Consider the following 18590-nt stretch of genomic DNA (forward strand, 5'->3'; position numbering starts at 1 on the left):
ACTTCTATACACTATATAGAGAGACCTTTAAAATGAAAATAAGACAATAGATAAATTTTGATATCCGTATCGGAAAGATCACGAATCCTTTTAAATTCTGAAGAAAGAGTTAAAATTCCCAAATTGTCAGCTTTTGCGCTTGTATAAACAAAATGGGACACAGTATTAACTGTGTAGTCAGTATGTAGTAGCATATTTTTTACAAGTATGGTATTGAAAAAAAACTAGTTTATATTCTAAATCAACTACGATCACGGTAGAATTTTATTGTTGTGTTTACCTGCAAGTCATCTTTCTTAGCTTGCTTAACGTGTTGGAAGGCATCGGCATCCTTGTCAGCATTTTCATCATCGTCGCCGCCATCTTCCGCGTCCTCTTCACGCTCCACGTTAAGCGTACGAGACTGTTTGTGTTTCTTCTCATTTACATCACCTAATATAAAAATAGTTTGGATTTAAGAACTTTTAGGGACTTCTCGAACTTTTCGGTATGTTTTGGTAAAACTTATCTTTGGTATACGAGGTTTGTATACGAGTTTGTCTTCTTATCATGTCCGAAAATGAGTCGACTAACTTAAACATAATTATTTGAAAGAAAAAATCATGGTATGTTCGACTGCAAGCGTATTTCTTCGACTGGCTGCTTGTTTCTGACCGCGGTGACCTTTACCAATCCTAATATTTAGGTACCTACCAGTGTGACACCAGTCTAGCTAAGGGGTATTAGGTTTCCCGGCTAACTGGGTTGAGGAGGTCAGATAGGCAGCCGCTTCGTGTAAAGCATTGGTACTCAGCTGCATCCGGTTAGACTGGAAGCCGACTCCAACTTAGTAGAAAAGGGAAAAGGCTCGGGATATTAGGTACTTACCAAGAGTTCTCTCCTGGTCAGTCTTGCCGGGTTTGTTCTCGTGTTTCTTCTGTTGTTCCTGCGAGCGGTCAGCGCGACTGGCAGCTTGCTTCTGTCCGCGGTGACCTTTGTCACTCTCGTCGAGTTCTGAACGGCCTGTAGATTGTTTTTCTTCGCCAACTTGCTCTTGAGTTTGTTCCTGTTGAATAAAAGATGTTTTGGTATTGTTTTTGTCTTTATTATGACCTGAACTATCTTGGAATTTCTTGCTGGTGACGAATTTTTTACCAAAGTATGTATTTTGGATCTTACTACAAGACATGATGGCACTTTTCGGAAGAGTAGATATAAGCTAAACAGGCTTTGGCAGAGCGTCAAAAGAAAAGCTAATGAGGTGTATTGACATACTGTATCGGTGATAAGACCAAGTCATCGAGGAAATATGACGTATAGTATAATAGACAAACACGCAAAAATATAACTACACATAATATTAAGGAAAAGCAGTCCTAAATGGCAATACATTTAATAAAATCTACATGACTTCCTTTCTCCACAAAAATTAACATTTCTAATACTTACAACAGGTTCACTCTCCTCATCCTTTGCCTGTTCCGCATTAGTTTCAACATTATCATCAGTCCCTCTATCCATTTGTGCGTTCTCCGCCCTATCTTCTGCAGTCGGATCATTATTCGAAGGATTAGCCTGAGGATTAGCTTCTTGATTCTTCTGTTCCACTTCATCATCTTCGTTAATACTGTCAGGGTTTTTAGGTAATTCTTCTTTATCTTCTTGTTCTGGGGCAGGAGTTTCTGTTTGTTCTTGATCGGCTGGATCGTCAGTGTCCATTTTTTCAGCACCATCTTTTTCCTCTTCTTCTTCTTGGGGAGTTTCTTCTTGCCCTGGCTTTTCGGGGTCTTCTTCTTGGTACTGGGGGGCATTTTATAGAGTATTTAAAAGGAAAAGGTACTTTTCAATTGACAGATTTTTTCAAAGATTTTAGGGTCTTTAATTTTTACATGAGGTACAATGTATGTTAGAAAAGTGAAAGTAATACATAGCGTTTAATATTATTTTGTAAATATGCATCAAAGACGTAAAATGCATGTGAGTAGATTGGATAGATCGATCGACGTCATCCTTATTATTATTATTTTTAAATATCTCTGGTATGTTTTAAAAATTGAACAATAATAAATACCTTATCATCCCCACCATCCTTTTCTTCGCCCTCCTTCTCATCACCTTCCTTATCACCTCCGTCCTCCTCATCACTGGACACTTCAAGTCCGTTGTTATTATCCTTACCATCTTCACCTTTATCATCCCCTTCCTTTTCCTCCTCTTCGGGTAAATTCTCTTTCATAACGTCGATGTCGAATGGATTCTCGGTTTCTGTTTCTCCCTCCTGTTTTATTAAAATAAAGCAAGTATTAGTGATTTACTCCATTTGGATTTTGCAGTTAGGTTTATGTAAAATTCGTGCTACTGACATACGACAAATTTTCAGCTTTTCATTAGAAGCAAAGCACATCAGTGGTATGTATCTAAAGTTAACACAGGTCTCTAATAAAATCATCGGTTTGCCAATCAATATCATACTCTATTTTTAGGTTCTTATGGCATATTTTTGCAATGCAATAACAAAAATAACAAACTCTTACATTATCATCCCCAGGCTCTTCACCTTCCGCGTCCATATTCTCAGGCAGCTCGAAATCTTCGGGCTCAGGATAATTTGGTTGGTTTCCATGATAAGCATCAGTCTGTAAGGAAATAGATAGTTTTATAAAATCTTACAATACTTTATTCCCTATATTTAAAGATTTATAAACATATATATATATGTATTCTAGAGCAAAAATACTATTGATTTCAATTTCCTTCTTAAAATAATGACTTACATGATCATCATCAACCTCTTGTTCGTCCATTTCATTGATATCTTTCTTCTGCTTCTTATCTTTGCCATCAGCGCCGTCATCAGTGCCTTGTTCCTCTTCCTTATCTTTGGCAGACATCTCTTTCTCACCAGTGCTTTCACCTTTACCTTTCTCTTCTTTGTCCTTCTTCTGACCTTGTTCCTCGTCTAATTCTTCTTCATCTTCTGAACCCCAGATTTGTTGATCAAGTCTGTTGAGGAATAAGGATTTTTTTGGTATATGCTCTTAGTTAGGTATATTATTTTCATGGGTGCAAATATTTTAATATACAATTTCTACTTAATATGAATTAAAGAAATAAGGGAATATGTTTTCAACTTACTTTTCGGCTGCATTGTCAGTTTCACCCATTTGTTTGTCAGCATCATTTTCATCATCCTCTTTGTCGGATTCTTCACCTTCTAAAACAATTACGGAGGAATGAATAAAAATAGTTATTTTACTTCATTTATCAAAACCAAAAATTATAACTAAGCTTATTTAAATCTTGCAGGCAAAAATATAGTTTATAGTGGTACCTTTCTTATCAACATCCTGCAGATGTGAATCGAAGTCATCAGTCATATTGACTCCCTTCTCTTCTTCCTTACAATCTCTATTTTCTTCGTTCTTCTCTTCACCAGGACGACGGGCGTCATCTAGCTGATCCTATTGGAATAATGATACATTATGATGAGCATTACAGCTCTATTTAAGGTCAGTCATTATCCTATCTGATTTTGAAAGACACATTTTTTACAACACATAATTGTAAACCTTACAACTGTTAAAGATCAGCAAATGATGAAGGTTCTTAGTTGTTTTAAGTTTTTGTACCTGATTTTCGATTCTATCGGAGACATCTTTCTGGCCCTCTCCCTCTCCGAGTCCCATGCCGCCCGACAGTTTACCGGGACCTCCTTCACCCTCGCCTTCTTCCATATCCAGATCTCCAGGCTTGCAGAATCTAGACAAAAATCAAAATCAGACCAAGTTCAAAAGGCAGAAAGAATTCAATCACAATTGTATATAGGTACTACAAGAAACATTAAAAAAATGTACTCAGTTGGTAATTCAGTTGGTTTATTTTTGAGTTTACATTAATTTCACGATTGACATATAAAAACTTACCCTTTAGAAGCCAGGTCCGAGAATATCTTCAGCAACACAGACAGCATTTTACACGATACTCTGTGCACAGCCACTTTCTGTGTGATGAAGTATTGGACAAACAACATAGTTTGTTCCAATATTGGCACCAACCTCATCACCACATTCCTCACTTCAGTCAAATCATTACCATTGACCATAAATTTGGTGTAATTAGCAAGTAATATCTGTGATTTATATACCAATCTTTGTAATTGCAGCATTCTTGTGTCATTTGCTAGATTTTCATGTAAACGTTCTTTCAGATGTTTGTCTTCAACTATATCTTGGGATTCCTCTTTTTCGCACCTTATAATTTCATCGATAGCTTTTATAACTTCGGCGTTTTCTGCGGTGTCATCCGGCAAATGTTTCTTGTACAAGGATTGTATAATGAGGAGCATGGTTGCTATCAAATCTTCAGTTTGAACAACAATATCATGGCTAGTAAGCTCCTCTGTTTCGCCCGTTTGCTCTTCCGGGTTGTCAACTTTTTCATCCATTTTGAAGAGTTCATTGACAGTTAACTTTAGGTAACTCGATAATTTTATAATGCTCTTCACAAGAGGGTGGGATGGAGTTGGTTGACAGGAGTCAAGATTAATTTTAAAATGATAGTCTTGGAGCAAACCTTGGAAATCGTTGATCATGTTTATCAAATTGGTTGTACAATGTTGTGCTAAATCAATATGGGCTTGAGAGATTAAATCAATGCTAACTATATCATCATCGCCAATTTCTTTAGGCATGGTTTTAATAATCTTTTGTAACGCAGCCTTCTGCTTATTAACATTATGTATGAGTATGCTTATTTTCTTCTTCAGCTCAAGCCATTCGTCACTATTTTTGGAGCAATGAACAACTTTGGAGTGTGATAGAACATTATCAAAATGTGGTTCTGTTTCCACTTGAAGTCCCTTTTCGGGGAAAGACTTTAGTACTAAGTAGAATTGTTCTAGAACAATGCCAGCGTTGGCATAACATTCATTGATCATTGCAATCTTAGTGTTGACTTTGGTTATATTAGTCTCTGTGTTATCGATTTCGAGAGCGTTCATTAAGTTTGTTGTGATATTGCGCAAATCGCATAGGTATCGCGAATATTTCGAGATGGACTTCTTTTGGATATTAGTCATTTTCTGAGGAAGGAAAGGAATTGTTTTAATACATGTTTTGTTAGTTAATTTTAAAATAATTTGTCCATAGTGTATTTACACCAATCACATTATCTATACAATACACTGTGTATATTTTTTATTTCTTCACACTTAAACGACTGTGCGGCAATATAGTATCATAATAACATATTGACGCCTATAAAGACCCTTTTTATCCAGGTTCAGGATGAACCCGATGTCAAAATCTAGTAATAAACAAATATAAAACTAAGTATTCTTACCAGTAACTGCGCGGCAAATCCTTTGCACCGCTCAATGTTCTGCAGACCTAAGTCTTGGTGAGGTGATTGTAACGCCTGGGTTAGGATCCTGTGCCGAGCTATGTTCTTCTGGAAGTACTTCTCACAACCAGACCATAGGAGCAAGAGGGAGCCGTCACAACGTCTGAAAACATAATATTTATTTAATATTAACTTTGATACCTATATATGAATATTTATAAAAAAAAAACATCGCGATTAGTTTATTAAAAAAGATAGATAGAAAATCATAGTCTAGTCTGTGGGATTGTTCGATCAAGTTACCGCGGCCCTTTTACATAAAAACCTCCAGAAGGAACATGGTGGGTTTTAGTCAGTAAAGACTGACACTCCCTCACGCTGCACCTACAGCGATAGATCTGATGATTTCCCATCTCAAAAGAAAGGCTGACGCCATAAGTATATTTATAAATAAAGTAAGAAGATATTTACATTTTATATCATGATTTTATATCTTAGACACCAATGACTGTGTTTCGGATGGCACGTTAAACAGTAGGTCCCGGCTGTCATTGAACATCCTTGGCAGTCGTTACGGGTAGTCAGAAGCCAGTAAGTCTGACACCAGTCTAACCAAGGGGTATCGGGTTGCCCGGGAAACTGGGTTGAGGAGGTCAGATAGGCAGTCGCTTCTTGTAAAGCACTGGTACTCAGCTGAATCCGGTTAGACTGGAAGCCGACCCCAACATAGTTTGGGAAAAAAGGCTCGGAGGATGATGATGAAGAAGATATTTACAATATTTATATTATACACCTACATACCTATATTATTGTTACTAACGTGTTTTTACTTTATTTTATTTTTAATATTATTTTATAAGTACTTTAGTTAACTGTATTTTTATGTTTTTATTTTTCATTTTACATTTAAGTTTACGATTTATGTAATTGGCTGTTAAAGCCGTGTAAGTCGAATAAGTTAATAAATAAAAAATGTCGTTAATTTTTAACTAGCTAAATAACTAACCTGCCCTTCAAATAGCCCATAGCAGCTTCCAAGTCCACTGGCGGTATTGTAAAATCATACAACTCTTTATCAGAAGCATTCAGTATGACTAAACCAGTGCGGTAGTTTAGGCCGAGTTTAGTTAAGTACTTGAAGAGGTCGGCGAGAGCTTTGCGCTTTTGTTGCACGAAGTTCTTCGCTTGAGATTGCTGTTTTTCCTTTGGTAGGGTGCTGTCAACCTGGCAAAATACAAAAATCATTTTATACATAACTGAAAAAAAATATTAAATGGTTTAAAAATTAGCGGTAAACCGTATTAAGAAAATTAGAACTCAACGTTAATTACATCTATAAGACCAAAGTAACTTAATAAGGATATATCAAGGGCATATCATCAGCCTAGCCTTTTTCCAACTGTTGGTATCGGCTACCAGTTTCACCAGATGCAGCTGAGTACAAGTGTTTTACAAGGAGTGAATGCCTATCTAATCTCCTCAACCCAGCAACTGGGTAACCTTATACCCCTTGATAACATTACTTGTCAGACTTTTTGGTTTCTGACTACCCATAATGACTCCCAAAGACAGCCGTTTCAAAATAAGGTTTTATCCCGAAAATTAAAATTAAGACCAAAAACAAATATTTCTTACCTCCAAAGACCCCAAATGGGTGCTAGTCTCAATAACGACAGTGACGAAATCATCCAATGCTTGCACGAGCGACGGGTATCCAGTATTCGTAATAGTATCCTTACACAGCGACTTCGCTTTATTCAGTAAAGACGACGATTTTGACAATAAACTGCCTTCCGTGACGGCTCCGCAAGGCCGGTCAATTTCATCCAAGAATTTCTAAAGTAAGAAAAAGTAGTGATGAGTGAATGTTTTATTTTTTTAAGTGGCAATGTTAGCTATGACAAACAAACTCTAATGTTACAGCCATGTATAATCTAACCCGCTACCGCTAAGTAAAAACAAACATTCGTTCTTGTTACTTCTGTACACAATAAAATAATATGTATACCATGCTTAGAGAGCGTTAAAGCATAGATATATCTACTTCAGCCAAACTACTTGAAGTCCGTAAAAAAGTATACGGGCTCCTAGGCTGAACTGCGAGATGCCATACCAAAACAAAAAATATAAACTACTTTTCTTTACAAAATATTAATTAAATTAAAAACCAGCTTATTTAAAAACCAACCGAGTCTAAGTTCTATTAATAATTTTTCATAACTTTCGTATAATAGAAGTAAAATAAAGTATTGAAATAATAAAAAAATGAAGTATTGTGTACAGAAGTCAAATATTTAGTAACAACCATAGATAAACGAGATAGAATACTACCTGCATCTGCTGCGAATTGAAAAGAAAAAGGAAAATTAGTATGTGTTATATTTATAGTGCAAAAATACACACAAAAAATCCAAGTGTGTTTGTGTCAAATTGTTCTGTGTGTAATTAAGTTAGAAAAATACATCATATAAACTAATGTTAGTATTAAAGATAGCCCATGCTACGATTTATTTCTAAATTAGTTCGAAGAGTATCCCAGTATACGATAATTTTCACCCAGTACAAACAAACTATAAAACCAACAAAGAAATAATCAAAAGAATAAAAAGATGAGGAATTAATATTACCACACAACACATATTGAAACTAAAACAGATAAACTAAACAACATTCATCTCCATCCATACATCCACAATATTTAAAAAAATCTAAAAACTTTAACCTTTTTGATTAATTTACAACTTTATCCCTCTATACATAAGGTCTACACCAATTGACAGCAAATCTATAACTAAAATTAATTAAGATTTTCTCCCATTCTAGAACAAAATTCAACGTACCTTAATATTCCTAGCCAGCACGATATGATTCAGCACATCGATCATGTAAGCGCCGCCCGTCGGCGCAGTGGTGGTGGTCCGCTTGGGCCGGTCCCATAGGCCGACATGATCCCCCACTACTTCTGTCGAGTGGTCTACTAGACAGCTTGTTACGCTCTCTTTTAGAACATTCTGGAAATTGTTAAGGGAATTCAAGGTGATGGTCATTTATGAATCATTTGAATAGATTTTCTATTTCTATCTATGAGATATGAATCCTAGAAAAACTCTAATGGCCTGTTTCACCAGACACTGATAAAGTCTCTGATCCTATCAGGAACACAATACATCTGACTGATAAAACTATTGAGTTCACAGGTCTCAAATTATAAGCAGTCTTATCTAGCAGATAGTAGGCAGATTTCTCGGTAGCCACTGAAATCGGGCCTTAATCTTACAAACCTTAGGGTCTGCTGTTAAACAAATTATGTTATGTTTTTTACAAAATAACTGATGTCTATTCACGAACTTTGCGTTTCCTACACAAGAATCTTAAGTTTCATTTATTACCCTAATATGTCACGGAGATTCGTGAAGAATAAAAAAGTATACATTTAAACATTATATTTATACATTTTCCCCAAAAAAGAGACATGAAAGCTGTCAAAACAGCTACCGCAGAGTATTTTCTCACTACGCACCTCAAACTCCTTGGTATGCTTATGCAGCGCCTTATGGGCCTTCTCGACCGTGTCCTTCACACTCCAATAACTAAGGTCGCGGTCCCACGTGCAGATCTTGACGAAATCGCGCAACTTCTTCTCTATGGGGGCGCGTTTCTCTTTGATGTGGGCAGCCACTTGAGCGCTGAACTGGGCGTAGTAGTTGTATGTGTTCCATAGGATTGAGATTAGTTCGTCTGAAAAACATAACGGTTTTAATATAGTTTTTAATTTGTCTGTTTTAGTGTTAATAAGTTTCAAAGATATTGATTAGAAAATCTTATTGTACACTTTCGTAAGAGTTATATTGGTACGAAACGATGTTTTTTTTTCTTTACTGACGTTTTATTTTTTCGTCAATATGCTTATTTTTTTTTGTGTATTTGTTTTGTACAGTCAACTTCAGGTCAGTGGTGACAGTTTTATAGGAAAATCGTACTTATTATTATTGGGTTAAGGTGCATGACAGTTACCACTGATGTGCGGTCTACCGTACTACCAGTCAAAAGCCTATCGCCAAAGAATACGGTTTTTATCACACCTCTACTTATCTTCCATCTGTAAACGCCATTCTGAATGACACAACTCACTCTGTTCTTAAAATCATAATTTCATTAAGAAACACAAACAAAATTGAACCTTACCTCGTCTATCAGTAGCTTTCATATGCACCAAATGGCAGTGGTACACGAATATGATATCCAGTCGTACTTCATACTCGGCCAGGTTAGACTTTTCCATGAAGTCTTTAAGCACAGATATGACTCGATCAGCTTCAACCGGGTTTGATGTCATTTCACTCAAGTATGTTTTGATTACGGAGAATAGGTAGAACCAATACTTGTGGGCTTCGGCTTGTTTCCTGTGAATTTAGAGTTAAGAATGTAACAGGACAGAAAATTATAAAATGAATAACATCTACTTTATTCTTAATAAATTATATATACTTCTTCTCAGCAAAAACACATAGGAAAAGGAGGAGAAAGAGGTTTGAGGACTGTTTTGTTTTGACGTAGGTACGAAAACTGTTGATATATCAGCCTAATTCGAATAAACGTTTTTGAGCTACCCAACATAGATCTTCTTAAAAACAAAAAAATACATTGAAACCATATGAAGACTCAAAATACATTCTGTAAACACACTACTCAGTCGCGCTAGATAGGTGTAAATGGAACGAGCTGCACCGACAAGAGCTGGGCTCTTAAATTAATGATGATGAAACACACTACTCAGTCTAAATCAAATCTTCCTACTCTAGCAACAGAGTTCATTTTCACTTACCGATGATACAGATTATTCAAGCACTCCTTCCAATGTGCCATTTCCAGTTTCCTCCAGTTTATAATCTGTTGTCCGACTGCTAAAGAAACTTCAATCATATTGTTGCCCTTATGAGCGTTCTTGTTCCACTCCTCGATTTTATCCCGAAGTAACTCCAAGCCAGTGAGGAAACGACTGACGGGACTTGTCACTGGGAAGCTTAGGATTCTGTTCACTATTATTATTATCTGAAATATAGGAAAAAATATAACATACAGTATCAATATATGAATGGCGTAGCTGTTTAAGGCTTATTTATACTCCATGCATGGAAACATGTTAATATAGCGGTCATATAACACGAAAGCTGCCTCGTTGGTCTAGCTGTCGCAAGTGCGGCTGCTGAGCACGAGGTCTCGGGTTCGATTCCCGAGTCGGGCCGAAATCGCTTTGTGGGTTTTAGAAGACTTTCACAAAGCAGCCCGGAGCCTGGAAGCTGGTGATTGATACACCCGTGCATCGGAGAGCACGTAAATGTCGGTCCTGCGCCTGATCTCTCTCCGGTCGTGTCGGATTACCGTCCCATCGGGCTATGAGAGTTAAGGAATAGTGAGTGCACCTGTGTCTGCGCAAATGCTCGTGCACTAAAATATGTCCTGCGTAGTTGGCTAATCTCCTTACATGAGAACAGCCGCCGTAGCCGATAATCGGCTAGGAGGACATCATCATCATCATAACACGAAAGACAAAGACAAAAAATCAGACGGTGTAAACCATTCTTAATGTCCGTTTATATTGCATTATCTTCCTACAACTACACTTGCCTATGTAATATAATAAGTAAGTTGACAGTTTACTTCGCCAATTACATAATTATTTAATTTTTGTTCAATCTATTTGTCTGTTATTGTTTAAGCTAAATAAATGTCTTATCTATCTATTTATAAATCTATTACAAACGAGTATATGTTTTCCCCATTGTGTCCTAGGATCAAGTATGTCAAGTATCAATTTCTTTAGAAGCTAATGCCTTACCTCTTTCAGGGTGGGGAAATCAGGCCATTGAGCCAGCAGTTCGTTGGTATTGTCCCTCACTCTATGTAGCAACGGTACGCATTGTTTCGTCTCAGAGACCCAAGCGGATCTATAGAAGTCTACCTTGCTTGAAGACTCTAAAACAAAATATGTATTTAAATATAGTTAACATTAAAAATATATAAAAAATCCTTATATATAAATATCTTACCCTCTCCATCAACTTTAGCCTTTATCTGAGCAACAAGTAACATCAAACCGGGAGAAAGAGCACCCTCAATCTCCGCATCCAATCCTTGCCACGTATTGTAAGTCATCTTACTAAATATGGGATACCGTTGAACAAACGCACTGATCACATCATTGCCGACCACGCTCTTTCGGGCGGGTAACCATTCCGCTAACGTCATATTGCGAATGACATTCGAATGCCATTTGTAAACTAATGATACATCTTCGGGAGTTACAAGAAGTTTTAGTTTAGGCTTTTCAGTGTTCTGTTTTACTGGTACTTGTTCTAATGTTGGGGGTTTGAATTCGGCGAAATCTTGGTCGGAGTATGACGGGAACATTTCCGACATCTCCTCGCGAGCTATTGCGTCTTCATCTTCGTCTTCGCATTTTGATCTGTGGTAAAGATTTAGAATAAGTTACTGGTTTGGAATATATTGTCTAACTATACAAGAAAAGTCCATTTCAGTACTAGTAGTTTTGAAGTATACACATTACAATTAAATGGGAATACTGGTTCTCAAAACGTCCAAAGTAGTTCTCTAATTCTCAGCTAACAAATACTTATAATGTATAACATAGGTTCTGTACACTAGTGTAGCAATCTATCAATAGACCAGGATATCAATTTTTATGGAAATAATACATATGGCTTACTTTACAATACTTGGATAATATGGGATGAAATTCTCAGCATTTCTAACAAAACTATGACCACAACAGTCGATGTTAAGGACCTTACCCAAAAATATAGTCTATGAAATCCAAGGCACACTTACTTAGTAACATACAACGCCTCGTCATCCTGTTTCTTCCTCTCGATCTCTCTCTGTTGTTCCTCCCAGGCCTGCACTATGGCGTCCAGAGTGATCATGATAGTATTCATCATAGTCGGGTCGATTGAGTCCAGCGCTGTGCAATACATTCGGATCTCGGCTAGATTCATTTTTAGAACTCTGTGGAAAAATATATATTTGTGTTTTTATTTAACAGGTAAGTCTACAAAATATAGGTTTAGTAGCACTCTATAAAAGTGTAAATAGGTTGACTTTGACGAGTAAATGTCGTCATATTAGAAAAGTTTTTTTAAAGTTTCGTAGGTGCTCAAGAAACAGTATTTTGACTCATATGAGTAAATGTACTCATATTACAAAAGGTTTTTAAAAGATAGGTGAGATAGAATCAAGATTACAGTAAAGAATATTATTTTTACATACTGCATTATAAATTGAACTAAATCCAAACTTGAAACAAACACTTACTGGATATTCGCCATATCGACATCAGACATGTCATTATTCACAGCATACACACTGCGCTTCAACATTTGCACAAATCTTTGCGACAAGAACCGACTCAAATAGTCCTCTTTCATCTTCAAACTTCTTATACCATTGGGGAACACCATCAAATCGGCGACGACCCGATTAAGATTCTGCCCTACCTCAACTTTGACCATCAACTCACTGATCAAATCATTCATATTAGTCGTACTATAAATGAGCTGAGATAAAGCACTTTGTAACTGCTTTGTCAAGTCAGGTATAGCTTCACTGTAGATGTTAATTTTCCTGTAAAACGCGTTGACTGAAAACAGCCAAGACTGAGTTTCTTTGACTACTGATTGCGCTGCACGGATCACGGCTGCCGTATCAGACTTTTTAACAATCTCTTTATAAAGATTCTTGCTTGTGTTCAGCAAGTTCCTAGTAATTTCAAGTACTGTTTTTGGAGTCAGTACTGATTTGACGAAATGTCTGCATTCCTAAAAAAATTAAAAAATCTCCAGTTAGTATACCAATAATAACAAGAACATTATATATAAATGATTCGTATAAAAGTTAGTTATTAATGTTAAGGAATTGGGTACTTACATTTGCAAAACTATCGTAAGTCGGTTCATTAGGCCTGTATGTATTTCCAAGCTTATACTTCGCAATGCGTTCAGCGGTCGCCTCTCTGTACGCCCTAATTACGTGACAATGAGGATGCACGTTCATTATCCCGCAATCTGGATTCAACTTACTATAAACCACCTGAGAAGGCTTTTCAATAGTTCCCTGATGGGTGATATTCCCAGTCACCAGACCATGGAAGTAAAAAGCTCCCAAAAGGGCATCAAATAACCTGATATCTTCTTCGATATATTTTATTTTCAAACGGTACTTAGTCACGTGATCCATCTGTTTGATTTCAGACATCAATTTACTCATGAGAAAGCTCGTTATTAGAGATAATTGTGCTGTCAATATCTTGGTTCTTTCGTCATGAGTTTTGCTATGTACCATGTTCATGATTTTCTTGTGTATATCGTAACCCTCAGTGAGTATTTCATCGAGGCCGCTTTCCTTGTGACGAATGCGCAGCACCTCGATACTGCGCTTAATAGTGTAATCGAATGAGTTCTCGCCTCTCATATCGAGAGCGTTGTAGATATAATATATGAGTTGCTCGAATTTCTTTATCTCAAATTGGGCATCGGATGCACTGAAAATAATGAAATACCTTATAATTTTTGCCAACGTGTTAAGAGTACAATATTCATAAATATGAAATGTAATGTATTTATAAATATGTTGGTTTGTTGAACATCGAAAATCTCACCTACCATCAACAATATTTAAATAAGACAGCATATTGTCAAAAACTTACACTTTTATCAAAGCTGCCGAATCTATGGTGGCAAGATTCTTCCAGAGAATATTCAAAATGGCCCCCAATTGCACTGAGTAATCTGTCCTGTTCTCCATCGACACTGTTTCATAAGCCAGTACGTGATGTGATTCTAAAATATAAAAAAATAACATCTAAAATTAATTTGGTAATTTCGAAAAGCGTCAAAGACAGACCCAGACTTTTTGAAAGCTGAGTTATTCAACCCAGCTTCAATATTAAACTACCATGGTTTCGACACCAATGATGCCTGTACCAAAGAGTCTCTTGCAAGTTAACATAAGCACCCAAAAATCAACACTAATATTAAACGAAAGTAACTCTGTCTTCCTGGTTTTCACGCCGTAACTACTCAACCATATAAACAAAATTTGGTACAAAGACACTCTAGCTTAGAGCCTGAGAAACAGGTACAGGAAAGTTCTTCCGGGGCACGGATAGAACCGCGGGAAACAGCTAATATGTGTCATAAATGTGTCATATATGTTCAGTGCACCAACTTACTTACACATGTTAAGACCTTATGTAACACCATATTTCTCGCAAATAAATGATTTATTATTATCAAAACTTGTGTTACCTGATTCGTCAACCGACATAGTGAACTTCAACAGATAATACGGCAGCAAAGGCATATTCTTGGAAAATCTCTTGCTGTTCACAGGAATTACTTCGACAGAGTCCTCCGAGCTTCCCGGGACGTGGGGATTCAAAAATGGCGTCGGATAATAAGCGGGAGCGTATACTAATGTCTTGTAAAATTCATCCCAGAACTTGGCTGGGAGTGCCGATATCCTGAAATAAATGCAGATCTAATTTTCCTATGTTCACACACGACATTAAAATACTCTTCTCAAAAGCATAATCTATATTAATGCATGGTAAATATGTAATGTATGTATGTAATGTAAGGCCTTGATAATGAAAATGACAATTCAAAAACGGCGCTACATTTACAGTTATCTCAAAATTACAAGACATTCTGAATTAATCATCAAAAAGAACAATAACAATGTGAAAACTTACCTATGTCTCCACATTCCTAGTTCATCTGCCTTCAACTTGAGCAACAGCTCCAAAATATTGAGGAAAGCTGGTGAAAGCGCTTTAGTCACTTTGCCCAAATTAACCAATCCAGTTACAGCGTCTGCAGTCAAAATCCTCACAGGTTTCTCAATACTTTTCAATTGAGACACCACAATAAAGAAATCTGTCTGTACTATTATCATTACGCGCTGCACTACATACGAGATTAGAGGCAGAAGTTGGATCTCAGGTCCTGGTTTTTCAACCGTATTATTGTCGATAAGCTTGGCTATATTCACTTGGGCCAAGACCACTTTGTCTGTATCAGGTACATCTAGTGCCAGTTGCAAATCTGTGACTGCACAATTCTCTACAGCTAGGCAGTTGAGCTGCTTCGAAATAGGCCGGTTTAAGTCAAACGTAACTTTATGGTAAACGTTCGACTTCTCAATGTTTGTTTCATATTCTTCTTCGTCCATCATTAGTTTTGGCTGACAATACAATTGGCGAATCCTTTTACTCAGTTTAGTTATTGCTGAGTTGTCATTTTCAGTGGTCAAGGCTATATTAGCAGCGGCTTCATTAAAACTTCTAATAGCGATTTCACTTTCTCGTGATAGTTTCATCAGAGGTAACATCAAACGCTTGTGCAGCCATTTGCTGTGTGTATACAGAAGACCGACGATGTCTTCCCTTAAAACTCTGCGTCGGCTCGCTTCATTAGTCACAAAAATTGGTTCATGCGCTATTTTCACGAACCTGTCTCGCCAGCTTAAAAGATGCAGCATGCTACAAACAGATCTGTCATCCAGATAATCAACTGACAAATCAATGCATTTCCTTATATACTCGTCAATGACTGCAAGGTATCTAAAGCAGTATTTCAATATCGGATATTCGCCGAAATCATCTGTTAATGTACCTCCTATGACAGCTTTGGAATAATTCGCTACTGTAAATTCACCTTCTGGTGCGGTTCTATTCAAATAGTAACTCATCAGATTGTTAAACAACGTTAGAGCTTCTTTATTGCCCGTGCGAATGGCTTCGTCATCCATCTCGTACAACTCTGGATAAAACTTCTTATACGACTTCAGATCACCGGAATATTTGTAAGTTTCAAAAGCTGTATCGTTGAGCACATCGACATACTCAACATTCGCAGTACGGCACTGTCTCTTAATCGTATTGTGGATGAAGTTATAAGTCATTGTGTATAGTGCGGGGGGAACTCTTTGGTATGTAGTGAACAAACTGGTGATCACGTGTAAGGGTGAATCTATCTTACCATCTTTGGTTTCTTGCACGGCGATACAGGCAAGTTGCTTGGCGGTCGCGAGGAAGGAGTTTGAGCACAAATCTTTAACTTTTAGAGTGTGATTAAGGTTCGGGAGTTGGGGTCGAGTATCTATTTGTTCCTCACCTTCAATTGTTTCTTCCAATGCCTTTAACATGGAGTTTTTATTTTCAGCGAGTGACGCATTGACGCTCGTTGAGAAATCTGAGCCACATCGTGGTTTGATGTAGACGTCAGAGAAGCTCGTCACGAAAGCGATTTTGGTGGAAATGCCGCGAAGTATTTGCTGCCAGGTCAAATGAGCCGCCTGCAGTAAATGAGAAATCGTTGGACGATCGAGTCCTGAAAAGGGAACAAAAGGAAATATTAGGAACTATTGATATTATTAGTCTTATAATGGAAGTGTATGGTAAAATATATTTTTACATACCTTCTATAAAGGACTGCATCAGCTCATGACACTTGATACACAAGTCGTGGTATTCGACAGGCAAGCCACAAGACGACAGCAGTGCCGACAAGTCGAACAAATTCTCAGTTTCAGACACATAAGAAGTCTGCCAATCATCAGGTTTTAGAAGGGATATCTCTATTCCTCTATTTCTCATCGCCCTTGAGATTTCTCCATATTTCGGGTCCATTGTGAAAAATATTCTAAAGTTGGGATGTGGTTTTATTTCACTGTGTTCACCCCGTTCAGGGATGCTCAACACACCATTCGGCTCTAACAAACCATTGAGTCTGTCCAGAACAGCTGCTGATGTAAGATTAACATTGTCTAGAAGAAGCCAGGAGCCTTCGAGCATAGTTTTTACAAGCAACGAATCCACAAATTCGAATTTCCCTCCGGCGTTAACTGAAGTTACTTGAGATACTTTGTGATGCAATTTGTTCAAGCTGTTCACAACCTCTTGTATTTTGGGAGCAATATTGTTTTCTTGACCAGCATTATGTTCAATTAACCTGTCACAGTGAGTCTTTAAGTATTCAATTTTTTGTTTGAATCTTCTCATGTTAACTTCAGAGGCTTCATTGCTTGGTGTTGATAGCAAAGATTTGTACTGGTAAAGCTGACTTAGCAGTGCGTTCGACCTCCATTCAAAGGGTCTTTGGGCATTCCACAGGTTCCTGACGGATTGAATCGTCAAAGTCTCGATTTTATCAAACAAACTCTCCAAATTTCTATTGAAGTCCACTTGTTCGAAACCTCCGAGTAAATCGGAGACATCCATTGCTGACGTCACAGGTATTACTTGTAGTTCGTTTCCACTTAAATCAGCAAGAACTTGCACTACACTACTCTTTCCAGTCGCAGTAGGCCCAACTAGTATAGTTAACCAATTCATTGTGATACTCTGAGCCACTGCTTTCAAAATCGGAATTTGATTTCTCAGAACAAGCAAGTTCGTTTCAACTGCTCTTCGGTTTTTGAATAACTTGTGATCGACTCGGGCTAAATGAACATCGCCTATTGAAATATGTCTGGCGTTCATATAGAACTGGGGGTTAGAATCACTTCTTGGATATTTAAGTGTAAATATCTTTTCATAATTTTCGATCATTTTCTTTTTGTCTTCTTCAGTTCTCATACGATTCACGTACAGCATGTCTACGAATTTACCTGGATGTAGAGGCTTTCCCATTAATTGGTCCTTGATCAGGGCGTCGCACCATCTCTGAATGTCTCTCAGGTTCATCTCCCAAGGGGCGCCTCTGTGGCCCCACGACTGTAACTCTGTCACCTCACGGGCTACTTTGCAATTGAATTGTACTATCTTGTGTAGAATGTCCTTTGTTATAGTTGGGTACTGAGATTCTACGATGTATATCAGGTCTTCTTTAGTTAAAGTGTCGATATAAACCTGAGTGAATCTATTTAAGAAGGAGATGGGTAGACCCCTCCGAGCGCCTCCTTGTTTGAGAGGATTTTGGCAAGCAAAGAGTCTAGTCTGTTCCTTTACTTTAAAAGTTCTCCCTAATTCTGGAATGTACACTTCTCCCCTGTGATCTAAGCATGCGTTAAGTCCCTCTAAAACTGGTTGAGGAGCCAAGTTTAACTCGTCTAATAGAATCCAGTCACCGTTTTGTAGGGCACTCAAAAATGCTCCCTCTTTGAAAGTGAATGATCCATCTTCTGTTGGTAAATCTGTTCCAAAGAGGTCTGTTATATCCTGCAAAAGTGAAAAGAAAATAAAATTTTAGGGT

The 18590-nt window shown here is 37.4% G+C and overlaps 1 protein-coding gene across 1 annotated transcript in view; it reads right to left on the bottom strand.

The window, feature by feature from the left end:
* LOC110376345 (midasin) overlaps positions 1-18590 on the bottom strand; it is a 31586-nt gene that overhangs the window by 4747 nt on the left and 8249 nt on the right. Inside the window, exons 10-35 of the mRNA XM_064038174.1 lie at positions 16816-18556; positions 15089-16727; positions 14643-14857; positions 14042-14174; positions 13264-13876; positions 12652-13154; positions 12169-12345; positions 11370-11785; positions 11159-11295; positions 10145-10371; positions 9505-9722; positions 8840-9057; positions 8160-8330; positions 6955-7155; positions 6326-6543; positions 5320-5482; positions 3903-5059; positions 3609-3738; positions 3311-3440; positions 3115-3193; positions 2754-2982; positions 2514-2615; positions 2051-2257; positions 1429-1779; positions 868-1045; positions 281-432 (exon numbers count right to left, since the gene is read on the bottom strand). Coding sequence (XP_063894244.1) covers positions 281-432; positions 868-1045; positions 1429-1779; positions 2051-2257; positions 2514-2615; positions 2754-2982; positions 3115-3193; positions 3311-3440; positions 3609-3738; positions 3903-5059; positions 5320-5482; positions 6326-6543; positions 6955-7155; positions 8160-8330; positions 8840-9057; positions 9505-9722; positions 10145-10371; positions 11159-11295; positions 11370-11785; positions 12169-12345; positions 12652-13154; positions 13264-13876; positions 14042-14174; positions 14643-14857; positions 15089-16727; positions 16816-18556 — 9705 coding nt within the window. The remainder of the gene's footprint in view (positions 1-280; positions 433-867; positions 1046-1428; positions 1780-2050; positions 2258-2513; positions 2616-2753; positions 2983-3114; positions 3194-3310; positions 3441-3608; positions 3739-3902; positions 5060-5319; positions 5483-6325; positions 6544-6954; positions 7156-8159; positions 8331-8839; positions 9058-9504; positions 9723-10144; positions 10372-11158; positions 11296-11369; positions 11786-12168; positions 12346-12651; positions 13155-13263; positions 13877-14041; positions 14175-14642; positions 14858-15088; positions 16728-16815; positions 18557-18590) is intronic.

This window comes from Helicoverpa armigera, chromosome 15, assembly GCF_030705265.1.
Source record: "Helicoverpa armigera isolate CAAS_96S chromosome 15, ASM3070526v1, whole genome shotgun sequence".
Lineage (NCBI taxonomy): Eukaryota > Metazoa > Arthropoda > Insecta > Lepidoptera > Noctuidae > Helicoverpa > Helicoverpa armigera.